Source organism: Prosopis cineraria, unplaced genomic scaffold, assembly GCF_029017545.1.
Source record: "Prosopis cineraria cultivar Desert tree isolate PC_DT_omini unplaced genomic scaffold, ASM2901754v1 PC3, whole genome shotgun sequence".
Lineage (NCBI taxonomy): Eukaryota > Viridiplantae > Streptophyta > Magnoliopsida > Fabales > Fabaceae > Prosopis > Prosopis cineraria.
In genome coordinates, this window is record NW_026555334.1 from 36641237 (window position 1) to 36654728 (window position 13492).

The 13492-nt window shown below is 34.3% G+C and overlaps 2 protein-coding genes across 7 annotated transcripts; both read right to left on the reverse strand.

Annotated features, from left to right (window-relative positions):
• Positions 1 to 518: 518 nt before the first annotated feature.
• On the reverse strand, positions 519 to 4626 carry LOC129304656 (YTH domain-containing protein ECT4-like). Of its 6 annotated transcripts, none has more exons than XM_054944385.1 (10): positions 4438 to 4626; positions 3889 to 3965; positions 3680 to 3785; positions 3470 to 3540; positions 2817 to 3135; positions 2515 to 2699; positions 1605 to 2114; positions 1299 to 1511; positions 1069 to 1215; positions 519 to 887 (listed from the first exon to the last, which is right to left on the reverse strand). In XM_054944385.1, the coding sequence occupies exons 1-10, from the start codon at positions 4466 to 4468 to the stop codon at positions 681 to 683; spliced, it is 1866 nt and encodes a 621-aa protein (XP_054800360.1). In that variant the 5' UTR covers positions 4469 to 4626; the 3' UTR covers positions 519 to 680. The 6 variants fall into 6 exon arrangements, with proteins under 6 accessions (XP_054800360.1, XP_054800359.1, XP_054800357.1 ...); XM_054944384.1 differs by having other exon boundaries at positions 2799 to 3135; XM_054944382.1 differs by having other exon boundaries at positions 2515 to 3135; positions 4441 to 4626.
• Positions 4627 to 6900: 2274 nt separating this feature from the next.
• Positions 6901 to 9716, reverse strand: LOC129306376 (ADP-glucose phosphorylase). The gene is made up of 3 exons (XM_054946943.1): positions 9096 to 9716; positions 7919 to 8209; positions 6901 to 7469 (listed from the first exon to the last, which is right to left on the reverse strand). The coding sequence occupies exons 1-3, from the start codon at positions 9570 to 9572 to the stop codon at positions 7203 to 7205; spliced, it is 1035 nt and encodes a 344-aa protein (XP_054802918.1). The 5' UTR covers positions 9573 to 9716; the 3' UTR covers positions 6901 to 7202.
• Between the last annotated feature and the right edge of the window lie 3776 nt (positions 9717 to 13492).

Here is a 13492-nt window from a genome sequence, read left to right on the forward strand (position 1 = left end):
CAATAAAAGGTGAACCTCAAGATTTGATCAACATTTTAAAGCTTAAAAATTAGTTTCTTAAGATTTGAGCCTATTTGATTTTTCATCTCTAGTTTTATCTCCAACCATCGACAATAATTTGTGCATGTTGGTCGACTTGAGATTGTGTTTGGTTCATGGTGCAGATTCTATTTCCAAAGCCAAAGGCAATATTTTGTTATCATATTATAAATATCAAATAACAATTATATCAATATTTCATTAACAAATCAAACATGTTTTTAAATCTTACTTACAATCCTATTTTCATTCTCACTCCTATTCTCATTACACCAAAAAATACTTCATTATTCCAAACGAGGGCTCTGAGTCCATCGTTTGGTTAATAACCACTAGTTGGGTGTAGTTATGGCTTATGAACCATAACAATCAATGTTATTACTTTATTGTTCTTTCACTGTGCAGTAACACTGTCGTTATTTGTTTTTAATTTTTCACATTAAGTGTAACTTTTTTTTCAAAAAAAAAAATGGTTCTACTAGTGCAATTTTTATATGTATTGAGTTTTGTTTTATTAAAATATATCTTCAACTTACTTAACAAGTCCACAGAAAACCAAACGAAATACTTCACTACATCAGGGACCAAGAACTCATCCCCCTGCTACTGGAATGAGAAAACAAGAGAGAAGGAAAGAATTATCAGGCACTGGCAACCTCATCTGGAGCCACTTTCGGATCTAGCACCAGAGAGTCTTCAAGAGCTCCTGTCGATCCACACTCTTCTAATGGCGACGCTTTTGAATCCAAACTCGTGGATGCTAAGTCTGCAGGAGCTGATTGATTCGCCAAAGTTCCACCAACAGACTCGGGCAGCTGAATTATCTCATTGTCACCAAGCTCGCTGACCTGTAAATGTATAAAGGTGATTAAAGGTTTGATCAGGAAGAAAGGCCATCAAATGGTACAATTCCCAATATCTTCAATTTAAAAGAAGCTAATATAGAGGAGACACAGCTGTGAAAAATCTAATCCACATGCCGAATGCAGTAAATTTGACCAGAGTAAAGCATAGAAAGGTGCACATTACATGTCTCGGGGATTGATGTTCCTTAGCTTTTCTTTCCTGCATCGCATTTTCCCGTCCCTCATAAAAGTCAAAATCATCCAGGATGCATGTTTTGCGTGGATGATCCTTGAAAAAGTTGAGAATTTGAATGCCTTTCTCAAACATAACCTGATGAGTGTATGGACAAACATTGTTAATCTGAAAGAGTTGTGGTTCATATGATATAATAAAACAAGCGAATGCAGAAATACCTCTTGTGTATCCCTACTATTCGTTACAGGTCTGTTTTCATTGTTTTCTAGTGTTATCTTCCTTAACAAGATATTTGGTATATCCTTGATGATATGCCACTTCACAGGAAAGCAACCAGTCCATCTGTCTTGCTGCCAGTATTCTACAGTACTTTCAAAATTCACAGGACCCACCATCTCCGCTAAACCAACAAACTGCCCACTAGAATTAACCTGTAGCGACATAGAATAGGTCAGCCAGGTAGCTCAGTGAAATTAATAGTCTCTAGAAATTACCCAACTGAGTGCTGCATATGATATACTTACTGAAAACAACAAAAATAAAGGACAGCCACCAGGCTTCTCCTTGGCTTCTTCATATGCTTCATTTAGCTTTCTGTTGCCATTAGGGGTGCTTGCCCAGACACTATATTTTATGCTTTTATGAATATCATCTTCACTATAAGATTTGATAACAAAAAATTTTGCATCAAAATAATTCTCAAATAAATCTTCCCCATTGTACTGGTGCTTCATGGGAACCATTGGTACTGGTTTGCCATTAATGTCACTTTTATTGTCAGAATTCGTAGCTCTAGGTCCCTTAGTCATCTCATTAAAACCGTCCATATTCTTTTTCCAACTGCCACTGCCCCCACGATTATTACTTGAGGCTTTAACCCTGCTGGGAATATACCCTGCTCTAGATCCATAAGCAGCAGGTATATATGGAGAACTAGACCATGTGTTTCCATATTGGTTATACGCTTTGTTGATTGGATACATCCTGTTCATGAAACCAGAAACCAGTTCCAATCCAGGCGATGGTCTTGCACCCTGCAAATTGTGCAGCGATTGCAACAGAATTTAAGCTGTGTTTTAAAATGATTCTAGACGAACAAACCACACTTTGAACAAAAAATAAAACAACAGCTATCGACTGTATGACATATGATATGTACAGAGATCACAACCATCCTGTTCGATGGGTATGAACAAGTGAAAGAAGCATGCATCCACTGCTTCGCTTATACCAAGAATCAGATGAAATAAAATAAAAAATGATTGCATGACGAACTTATTTTTAAAAAATAATTCAAACCAAAAGCATACAAATGAAATATTTTATGCTGCAAAACAAGTCAGTTAGGGGCGCACTGGGGTGGGAGATTACTGATTTGCCTTCACCTCAATATGCACGGACACACCAGGATAAGGGAAGAAGGATCAAACATACCATGTAATGTGGAAGAGAGAGGGCAAGATTCTGATTACTCTGAGATGAAAAATCTTTGCCAGGAATCATTGGTGAAGATAATCCAAATCTTGCTCCATGTTTAGATTGCCTCTCAGAAAACAATAAAGCATTTGAAGGGATCCCCGATTGGATTTCATCAGCACTAAATCTTGTATCCTGGTATCCTGACAAAGGAACATAAGATGGAAAGCTAGCGCCTTGATAAAAATCATTAGAATTCATAGATGAGCTGAAGGAACTTGTTAGAGGTGCCTTAAACGCACTGCTATTTGGACAATCACCATTGACAAGGCTGACTTTATTTCCTTTATTCATGACGACTGATGAAGGGGCATGATTAACAGTAACTGCAGCTGATATTTCCCTCTGTGCGACACAATGTTTGTTTGGAGCATTAGGTCCTTCCTCAAAAACTTGAGCTTGATAATAGGGACAAGGATACTGATATTGTTGCAGCCCATAGAGCTGTCCATTATGCTGCATAATTGGAGCAGAATCATGTTGCATGGCTGGAGCAGAAGAACCAGGTGAATACACTCCATATGGTGTGAAGCCATAACCTTGATGATGCGTATAAGAGCAGGTATCTCCATAAACGCCCTGTTATTGAAATCCATTGAAAGGTAACAACAAATTATAACCTAGATGTGATTTTTTTAATATAAAAATTGACAAGAGAAATGGCAGTTCTAAGACAAAAGGGAAAACAAGGAATGGCTAGAGGTTCATAAATGAATAAATGAATACAAAAAAATCAATTGCAAGATTGTGTTACCTAATAACCTCAATTTTTTCTGTTTCAGAATGATTAAAATTGAGGTACCATACGATTACAGCTTTGAGATTATATATATATATATACACACACTTTGTTTTTTGTTTTTTTTTTTTTTTTTTTTGGGGGGGGGGGAGGGTCCAGATAAGAATTACTTACGTAAGCCATCCCGCCGTCAAGGTTCACATAGCTGGAATAACCATTCCAATCACTACTCTGATCATTATACCCTGAAGAAATAAATACATGCCAGTTACCACAAAAGTCATTTTACTTGAGGAGGAAAAAGTGGTTGAATCAACATGGTCTACATGTTTTGCCAATTTCTCAATATAAATGCTCTCATAATAGCTTACCTTACGTCCTTACCTCCATAACAATAAGCAGCAGGGTATCCATTTGAAACAAAGCGTGCATTTGGATAAAATGGTTTGCTTAACCCCTTAGATGCAACGGCGGAAAAAGCAGGTCCACTCTGTATAGAAGTAGAGTAAAAGAATCAGGTAATATTTTTTTCTTAAAAAAAAATATGATATAGATTATATACAAATGAATATGTAGCAACTACATAAGAATACCCTATTTCCATGGCCCGGCACTTCAATAGTCTTGGACTCAGAATCCATGGACAACTTCTGTAATAAATCTGCAGCTCCTACAGTATTCAGGTAAAGGAAACAATTTTCTTTTCAAAAAAAAGCTTCAAACAACTAAAAGACAGTTGAAACCAAAGGCTAAACAAGATGGAAGCCAAAGCAACTCCAATATATTATAAAACTTGACTAATTTATATTATATTCTGCCACATATGAACAGTAATCTGCTACGCACGCGCATAAATGTGTATCTCTTCCAGAGAATATGACGGGTTTCGTGCACTTAATTACATGCTTACAGAGTTCTATTACAAGTATCTGTGTGCGTTTGTGTGCGTCATCAGTTCGAGTAAAAGGCATGAACCACAAACTACAGACAGTCAAATAACAAATACACCCTATGATCAAATTACACAAGCACACAACATGCACAATCACAACGACGAGAGTTATTTCATATTTTAGAGGAAAAGAAACAAAATCCCGAACAGAAGCTAGCACGGCATAAATGAGAAGAAGCAACAAGGATACTACTGTCTGGGGATGGAGCAGCGGCTTCCATGATTGAGAAGATGATGTGGAGAACGAAAGAAAGGTAGACCTTGACTGACCCTGCGACTGGGGTCAACGACGTAGGCAGAATTGAAATACGGAACCCTTTGCTGAGAGAAGCTTGGAGAAGGGGTCGCCACTAAGCAGAGCTTTCAGAGGCACGGAGAAAATTTAAGGGGTTCCGATTTATATATATATATATATATATATAACTCGAATCGGTATCCCTCGCGCCCGCGACTGTCCCGGTTTCTCGATCCCATTTTTTTAAAAAATTAAAAAAATAATATTACTCCGCTTATTAAGATACTCTCTATTTAAAAATATAAGATATTTTTAATTAAATTTTATCCTTAATAAGATAGTTATTTACTTATCAACTAATCATATTTTTTTATATTTATTTTATAAAATATTCTACAATAAATATAAAGTTATTGTTAATAGGGACACCTTTAAAAAAAGATGATGATTACATTTCAGAAGATTAAAAATGCCTTATATTTTTAAACATTTAATTTATTAAAAATGACTTATATTTTTTAACGAGAGGAGTATATATTAGGCTAAACATAATTTTTAGTCCCTATATTTTATTCATGTTTTGTTTTTTATTCCTATATTTTTTTATATTTTAAATTCCTACATTTTTATTTTTTATTATTTTAGATCCTTTTAAAGTTTCTATATTTTACTCATAGAGAGATCGAAAATAATGAAAAATAAAAATATAGAGACCTAAAATACCCAAAAAATACATAAGGAACAAAAGCAAAACGTGAGTAAAGTACATGGACAAAAAATTATGTTCACCCTATGTATCATTATACATTAGGATGGGATTCATATAGCTTTTAATATGTCTATTTTTACTATATTTGATCTTTTTATGAAAAAAAAATTAAAACCACGCTTTAATGTTTAACTTGTGTGTAAATATAGATTGGTTAAGATTACCAGCTAAACTTGTAAGAAAAATATTTCTTCAAGCGAATTCCGTCAAAATTCATCAGTTAAGCCAGTATCCAGGTTTTAAAAAAAAAATCTTTACAATTAATGCATTTTGGTTTGGAATTTCAAATTCATATTTGAGGATTCGCCCAATATGTTTGTTGTGTGACTGTATGACGAGGAGGGACTGCGTCATTGGCATCTGTTCTAAAAATCATGCCTGCTTTGAAATTTTCGAGGGCTAATATGAACATCTTCAAATAGATAAATACTAAATAAAAAATAAATAGTATAATCTAACTGGGATTTATTTCTAAATATTTTTTGGTATCTAAAAATAAGGACAATACAATAGCTAGAGGCGTCTCCGTCCATCACAAGGAGTCCAAAAAAATCCACATCCATATTATATATAACTCATGAAAATTCCCTAGATAATAATTAATTTTTAATTTTGATTTTGATTTGATAAAGTTAGTGTAAATTATTTGCATATATTAGTCATTTTTACTATATTTGATATGATATTGTGTAGCATAAAGTTTGAAATATAAGTCATGTTATTAATTACTCGCAATGATACCATTTTTTAGAATTTTGTATTTCATTTATACGGGGAGAGAGAGAGAGATTTTAGAATTTAGAAAATTCGAAGTCACCCATCCCTACTGTATTGGCGGGTGGTTCGGTTAATAATTTAATATACATACGCGATTTTTATGGCGCAAAAAACACGAAACACTTGGGTCAAAGAAAACACGAAACACACTCAAGTTAATTGTTTTTTGGCCAGCATGAAACATAATATTATAAAGGTGATTTGTTTTTGGCCAAAATCGTAATATTATAAAGTTGATTTGACCGTCATTGTTTGTTTTAATTATATATGATGATATAAGACTATTTCAAAAAATAAATTCTCTATAAATTATTATCTATCCTTTTAAAAATCAAATTTTCTACGAATTCCTATAGAAAAATTCCTAATAAATGATGATATAAGATTGTTTTAAAATGATTTGATATTCCAGATCACAACGCACAAGCCTCATCCACAAATATATGACCAAATACAATTTCACTGGCTTTTTGTGCACAAGTTCAATTTATCAAGACATATCTCAACGATCAACTAAAATTAGTTTAATTGATAAAAAATTAATTCATAATTAATAAAATGGTGAGTTCAAATCCAACTATCAATACAATGATGTTATTAATGAGTGATTCATAAACACTTTTGTAAATGCTTTTTGATATGAAAGCATGCCCTCCCCTGGCAGTCCGCCCAAGTTTGGAATCCAACTCGTCATAATATTCAACCCCCATCCCCCGCCCAAAAAAAAAGGACTTGCCTCTGATTTTCCCAGACTGCGTCTATCACTACCATTTTGCATAACAGTAGTAACATTCAGTTGCTTAGAATTCCACCCACCCATGAAAATGGATAAAAGTAAAACAGTTCACCAAGAATGAGGAGAAGAGCAAAAGTTGCGTCAAACAAAAATATTTCATACATCAATCAATGAAGACACAAATTATTGGAAAGTGCCTTTTCCTCTTCCCTTTCAAGATCAATGAATGTCCCCTCCCCTCTCATATTCATACATAATGATCCGGTCAATACGTCAAGGCTTTTACAACCATGGTTAGAGTACGCGTAAAACCTGAAGAACCCCTCATAGTGTCGCTTAAGGCTCCTGGGAGTGAGACCTGTTAAAAAAATATAGCTTAACCTTCATAACTGCATAAAAATCACGGGTTTTGCTTTCTCAAGAATATTTCTTCTTGATTTATCTGGATTCTTGAATTTCTACTTCTCTCAGAACAGTTGCAGCGTCCTCCGGAAACACAGGATTTATGTAACACCCGGTTCCAAGCTCAAAGCCTCCAATCCCGGTTAGTTGTGGTACAATTTGTAAAAACCAATGAATGTATGCTTTCTCGGATCCCTCGCCATGCAGGGGACCAGTGTGGATCATAAAATTGAATGGTGGATTATTCAATTGAATGGACATCTTCCTAAGCATGAGTTTCAGCAAACCTCCGAGATCAACTGCCTGCCAAGTGAATGTCAAGAAATGATTACTAATCTGTGACATGGTAGGAGGATCATATGGATACAGACCATCCAGGATTATCTATTAACATAGATGTAACAGACAAGTAAAAACATTCATTTATCTGTCCTAATATTATTGGACATTCCGCTAGTGATGGGAAAAACACTTGTCAATGATGCAATAGCTTCCACAGTAGAACATTGTATCCCCATTTTTCACTAGAAATTTTAAGCGTTGCCCTTTCCCCCGGGGGTGGTGAAGATCCAGACCAATTAACATAACTTTCTAAGTACTTACCCAAAAAAAAAAAAAAAAGATAACTTTCTAAGTCAATATCATACTAAATCTTTGCCCCATCCCACCGTCAAATGTTTTATCTATCAGAGTATGCCAATGATATAGAAAGGACACCAAAAAAATTGAACTTCGGAGCAAGGAGGAGTTACCTTTTCAGCATCCAATTCATGAAAATGCGCAGAGTGATAACGGGGAACAATCCATATCTCAAAGGGGAAAGTGGCGGCGTAAGGAACCAGTGAAATGAAGTTGGCAGAAGCATTAATCACAAGATCCTCAGATACAATTTGACAAATGCAACATTTCCCTGTCTGTTCAAAATAATCCTTCATATTCGCTAGACGAGAAGAAACTGTAGGAGGAATGATGGGAAGGGCCAATATCTGACTGTGAGAGTGACTCATTGATGCACCAGCTGAAGCACCATGGTTTTTAAATACCTTCAATATTAAATAAAATCCATAAAGAAGTTTAAACGTGATAGGTGAAAAGCAAGAAAATTATCAATCTACACAGAAGAATATAACCCCCCTTCTCTCCCTAAAAAAGGCCAGCCTAAATACAACTGCATTGCGTAACTTCATCACAGAAAAAGGGTTAGACAATAACAACAAAAATGTAGCCACTAGCCAGTAATTACCCTTTCAACAAAATTGATGTGTTTAAAGTGCAAAAGCGCATCAGAATTACAGTAGCTGATGTGCATCTATCAATTGCCAATAGTTCAGCCGCTATCATATTCCGAAATCCAAAGGAACATGCACAGGTTTCGTGATTTATTAGTGCATGCTGCAACTGTGTCAGAATATCGTATTCTTCTAAGCACCAGATAAACTCCAAGACTCGCGCCATTTCTGACTTTTGAGACCATAGAAAATAGGTAGTATTGTGGGCACGGTATTGCAAGATACAGATAGGTAGCTGAATTTGTAAGGCGATATCTCATCTTAAGTTATTATAATTTCATAACCAGCCTTCTGCGCCATATTTCAAATGTGTGTGTGAGTGTTAAAACTGTCCGAGAATACAAGATTTTCAACTTCATGATTCAAAAGTTATTTGATGAAAAGGCAACAAATGGGAAAATTTACCAGAACGATGCAAAGATGGAGATGTGATGGTGTCAAAATTTACAAAATTAGAGTGACTTTATAGACAGTTAACTGTAAGAAATTTAAACTATACATCAAAGCTAACAAAGGGCATTTGAGGTGAAGCAGAAGAGAGAGCTTTGGGCAGAAGCGGTGCGCCTGGGCCCGGAAGCGTAAGAAGATAAAACAGTCCCAGGAGAGTGGGGAGGGAGAGAGATCCAATTAGGAAATAAACCTGCACATATTTGATTGATTCATGGCTAGCAAGTTGTTCAGTTCTCTTCTTATACGCGAGCAAAACCTGTCCAATCTGTTCCGGAGACAGATCACTCAGCAGAACAGAGTGGACCGGGGTCTCGATCACGACGTCGTGGAAGCCAAACCCATCCAAGACACAATTACCAATCGCGTGGGCAGAATCAAGGCTCGAGGGAAATGGCTCACAGAGATTGCGGCTGAGAGCCGGGTAAAGATTCTCGATGACCCTGAGCGTCCAGTCCGGGTTGTCGGGTGGGACCCGAAAGATCTCGGGCGCACACTCATGCTCCTGACCGCCGCAGAAGGGGCATTTTTGTTGGGGCAGGTTGGGATTCGTGGGGGATTTGGATTTGAAATCGGAGGGCCTTTTGGCTCTGGCCGGTGAGAAAATGACCCAACGATTTGACACAGCGTCTTTCCTCAATTCTGGTGTTCTACCTCCCGAAGATGACATCTTTCTTGCTTCGTCCCTGTTCTAAGTTCTAACTGTTCTTTACCTTCCAGGACCCTCCTCACCTACAGGTCTCACCAGTCACCACGCCCTCGCCACCCGATTCTTTCTCAGCGTCGAGAACGGTTTCGATCTTAATTTTCTTTGTTAGTATCAGTCCGTGCGATGCACTTATGCGTAAAATTATAAATACTGGTTTAAATCAATAATAAGATGCAAGTTAAATTATTAACTTGTATTATTATTAAAGGGAAGTCACTTTTAAATTAAAGTAATTGATGTTTTTTTAATAATAATGGATTAAATATAATAATGATTTAAAAATTTCCTGTAACTTCCACATAGAATGAATTTAAAAACTAGATTCATTTTTAGAAGATATATTCAAATTATAAATAATCTAAATTCTTTAAAATTTTTATAATTAAAATTTAAAATTGTGAATAAAAAGTTAAGAAATTGTGAAAATGGATAGGATTGTTGGAGATAAAATTTAGGGAGAAAAGTAGGGCTTGTTTAATCATGTTTTTTATTATGTTATTAATTAAACAGTTTTGTAGAATAATTTTTAAAAATAAGTTTTAAAATTATTATTTGGTAAAACGTATATAAATTGGAGAAATAAAGAGTGAAACAATGAGTTATTTTATTAATATAATTGTTATTAATAAAAACATGGTGCTTTTTGTCTCTCCTCTAGTTTTGTAGAAACGAAACATAAAAAAAACATCTAAAAGATCTTCTGATTTTTAAGTTAAAAAAATAATAGAAAATATATTTCTAAACAGGCTTTTTCATTTTTGTTTATTTTTGTTTGTTTATCAAGATAGAAAAATATTTTGAAATGGGTAATCAAACAGGTCCTTACTTTTTAAAAGTAGTTTTGAAGCCTTGGGTCTCCATTTTTATTGAAAAATTAGTTTCTGATAGTTTTATAAATAATGCTATTATTATTCTTTAAAAAATATTTGTTATGAATGAGATAAGAAGAAGTTATGATCATGATAAAGGAAATATTGTTGAATTATCATGATTTTTGGGTTAAATTCAAGAATTCAATTAAATGAGTGCTGAATTATCATGATTGTCCATCTGCTGAGGTATGGTGGAATGGTGGAAAGATCTTGTCCAACTTAAGCTTTGGAGCATATTTAAATCCCTTAATGGAGAATAATGAATCCTATGGATTTTGAAGAAACAAGTGGGAAGAGAATTTACTAAGCAAGTACCATAGGATGTACTCTTTGAATATATGTGTTGGAATATCAGGTGTCTTAGATACAAAGTCTTATTCAATGATGAGAAGGCTAAAGGAGGATTCTCAATAGAGGCTAGCTTCCATAAAGCTAGAGCTTGTTGGAATCTTTTGAATAAGTCCAAAACCTTGGCCAAGTTTCCAAGGAGATCTAATAGTCAATGGTTTTCGATCGAAAATAGTTTACACCTAGATATTGATGGTTCTTGCAAGGATTGTATCACCAAGTATAGAAATGTGATCCAAAATGGGAATATGGACTGGGTTGTTGGTTTCTTTTCCAATGTTGGTCATTATCCACCAACTATTACTGAGATTATTGGTATTGTTCATGGTTTTAATTTATGTTGTCAATTTAATCTACAAAACATCTATGTGATCATTGATTGTGCAAAGGTTATCAACCTTCTAACTAGGATATGATGTTAGTCACCACCCTTTCATGGATATAATTGATCAAGCCAGGCCTTTTATGTATCATTTCAAGATTGTATCTTTGAATTTTTATGTATAAGGCAGCAAATTTCTATAGCCATTATTTAGCTCAGAATGCTTTAAATCTTGTAAGGAGCCCCTATGCTTCTGATTAACCATTACCTTTTTGTCAAGAGGTGGTGGATGATGAGAAGATTAGGTCTCTTTGATGTAATTTGACTTTCTTTGCATCCTATATGGGATTATGTTCTTGTTTCTAATTATAAAAAAAAACAGGGGGGAGGGAGAGAGTTAAAATCACATTTTCATGACCTGTGTATTGCTAGTTACATTAAAATTTAAGAGTTACATTAAAATTTAAGAAAAGACTACATGATTAATATAAATATAAAATTATGTTTAGTAAAAATGAATGGTATCATACAAAAATAGTTAATATTACTATTTGGTAGGTTCCTATTTTTGAAAACGAAAAGGTTGAAAATAAAGCATACTGAAGTCAACAAATCAAGGATAGTAGCTATGGCAATGAGCTCGAAAGTGAAAGTGATTTGAAAGAGATTTTAAATGACAATAGGGTGAGAAATGTGATCAAAGACAATGAGGCTAAGTTAGAGATTTGGGCTTTCAAAGATTTACATTTTTTTTTATTATCTCCCCTTCAATCTTTAGCTCAAAGAAAGCTTGGTAAAGAAGAGAAATTATTTCCTCCCTACATTTAAATAGCATATACTTTCTCGTGCAAACCTATACTCCACAATAGTTATAATAGAGCAATAATTTCATAAAAATTACTTTGACTAATTAAATATGAAATTATTGCATTATATTTAACTACGTGCTTGTACAAACAATACAACAAAATAATAGTGTAATGATAAATTAGTCAAGCATTTGGAGTGTACATAAACAATTTTTATTATGATGATGTAAATATAAAAAATTAATGCCTATACATGTCAAAATTAAATAAGAAGATAATAACAATTTTTGTTCATCCTTTAGCTAGCATTAGGTTAGACACCTTATCAAAGACAAGAATGTTTATTCTATATACACTCAATTTCTTAAATGAATTCACTTTTTAACCACTACAGGAGTCCCGATCACTATTTGTGCCATAATAGGTGCCCATTTTGCTATTAGAATATAATAGCTATCAACTATTACATTACATCCTGAACTAGTGGCAATGTATTTTCCTATCTCTTAGAGAACTTTCATAACACATTTTACTGAGAGAACAAGGAATGAAAAGCACGAAACCTTATCTGAATAGCTAATTCCCTAGTTGGACAAGTGTGAAGAGCTTGAGGAGCCTTTAGCTTAAGGCCAACATGACTTAACATCCCTAGTACAAAACACATTGTCTTACTTGAACTATTGTGTGCCCGAGCTGTCGGATCATTAAAAGGAAGGCTTAAGATTATCAACAAATTGATAGCTCGAATCTTGCTAGGTTTATGAAATTTCATCTCAATATATAATCTTCAAAGGTTCTTACTAATGTATACAGAATATTACCAAATTCAAACCTGCAATAAATTTAAAATCAAGTTCCATTGGAAGTTTAAGTCCTAGCAACTATAAGTTAACATTTGAAAAATGGATTGCACTTACCAACTAAATATGTTGACGAGCAAAAAACCATAATTCCTCTTTGAGAAACATGGTGAGAGGTAGAAAATCATAAAGTTTATCACACATCTTAGCCATATCACAAAAGGGAGTTCTAATGGATGGCAATAAAACCCATGATTAGTTTTGCTGGGATATAAGAGCAACCATGATGAAACAAGGCACGATTAAAGACTGTATCGCTTTTGTTAGGAAGTACATGTAAAGTCATCCTTATTAATCCATACTATACTCCCAAAACAAAGGTAATTATAGGACTAATCTAAGAGAATTACCAAGTCTAAAATTTTTATATAAATAGGATCTCAAATTTTCAAACCATTAAAACATATATATTTTTCTATAAACCTTGAATCTAAGTAAAATAAGTGTACGAAAGAATGTGATACTAAAATATTACAAAGCATTTACATTTTAGTTAAAAATAATGATTCAACACAAAAGACAAGAGGTACGCTATAGCATGTAACTAATGCATTGCAGCACGCTCCACACTATGCCATATACTACAGCACATTGCATAGTTATGACAACAATGATCCTATCAAATGATAGTAGCCATGTGAATTTTTAACTCATCTTATTTCTCCATTCA

Bases quoted from the DNA above. Each gene is read 5' to 3' on its own strand.
- LOC129304656 (XM_054944381.1), bottom strand. From the start codon at position 4,468: ATGGAAGCCGCTGCTCCATCCCCAGACAGTA. The intron at 3,786-3,888 runs GTATTCTTATGT...ACTTCTATACAG, and splicing joins TGCCGGGCCATGGAAATAGG to AGTGGACCTGCTTTTTCCGC. The intron at 2,115-2,514 runs GTATGTTTGATC...CACAATTTGCAG, and splicing joins TCTCTCTTCCACATTACATG to GGTGCAAGACCATCGCCTGG.
- LOC129306376 (XM_054946943.1), bottom strand. From the start codon at position 9,572: ATGTCATCTTCGGGAGGTAGAACACCAGAATTGAGGAAAGACGCTGTG. The intron at 8,210-9,095 runs GTTTATTTCCTA...TTAATATTGAAG, and splicing joins AATCAATCAAATATGTGCAG to GTATTTAAAAACCATGGTGC. The intron at 7,470-7,918 runs GTAACTCCTCCT...TTCACTTGGCAG, and splicing joins ATGAATTGGATGCTGAAAAG to GCAGTTGATCTCGGAGGTTT.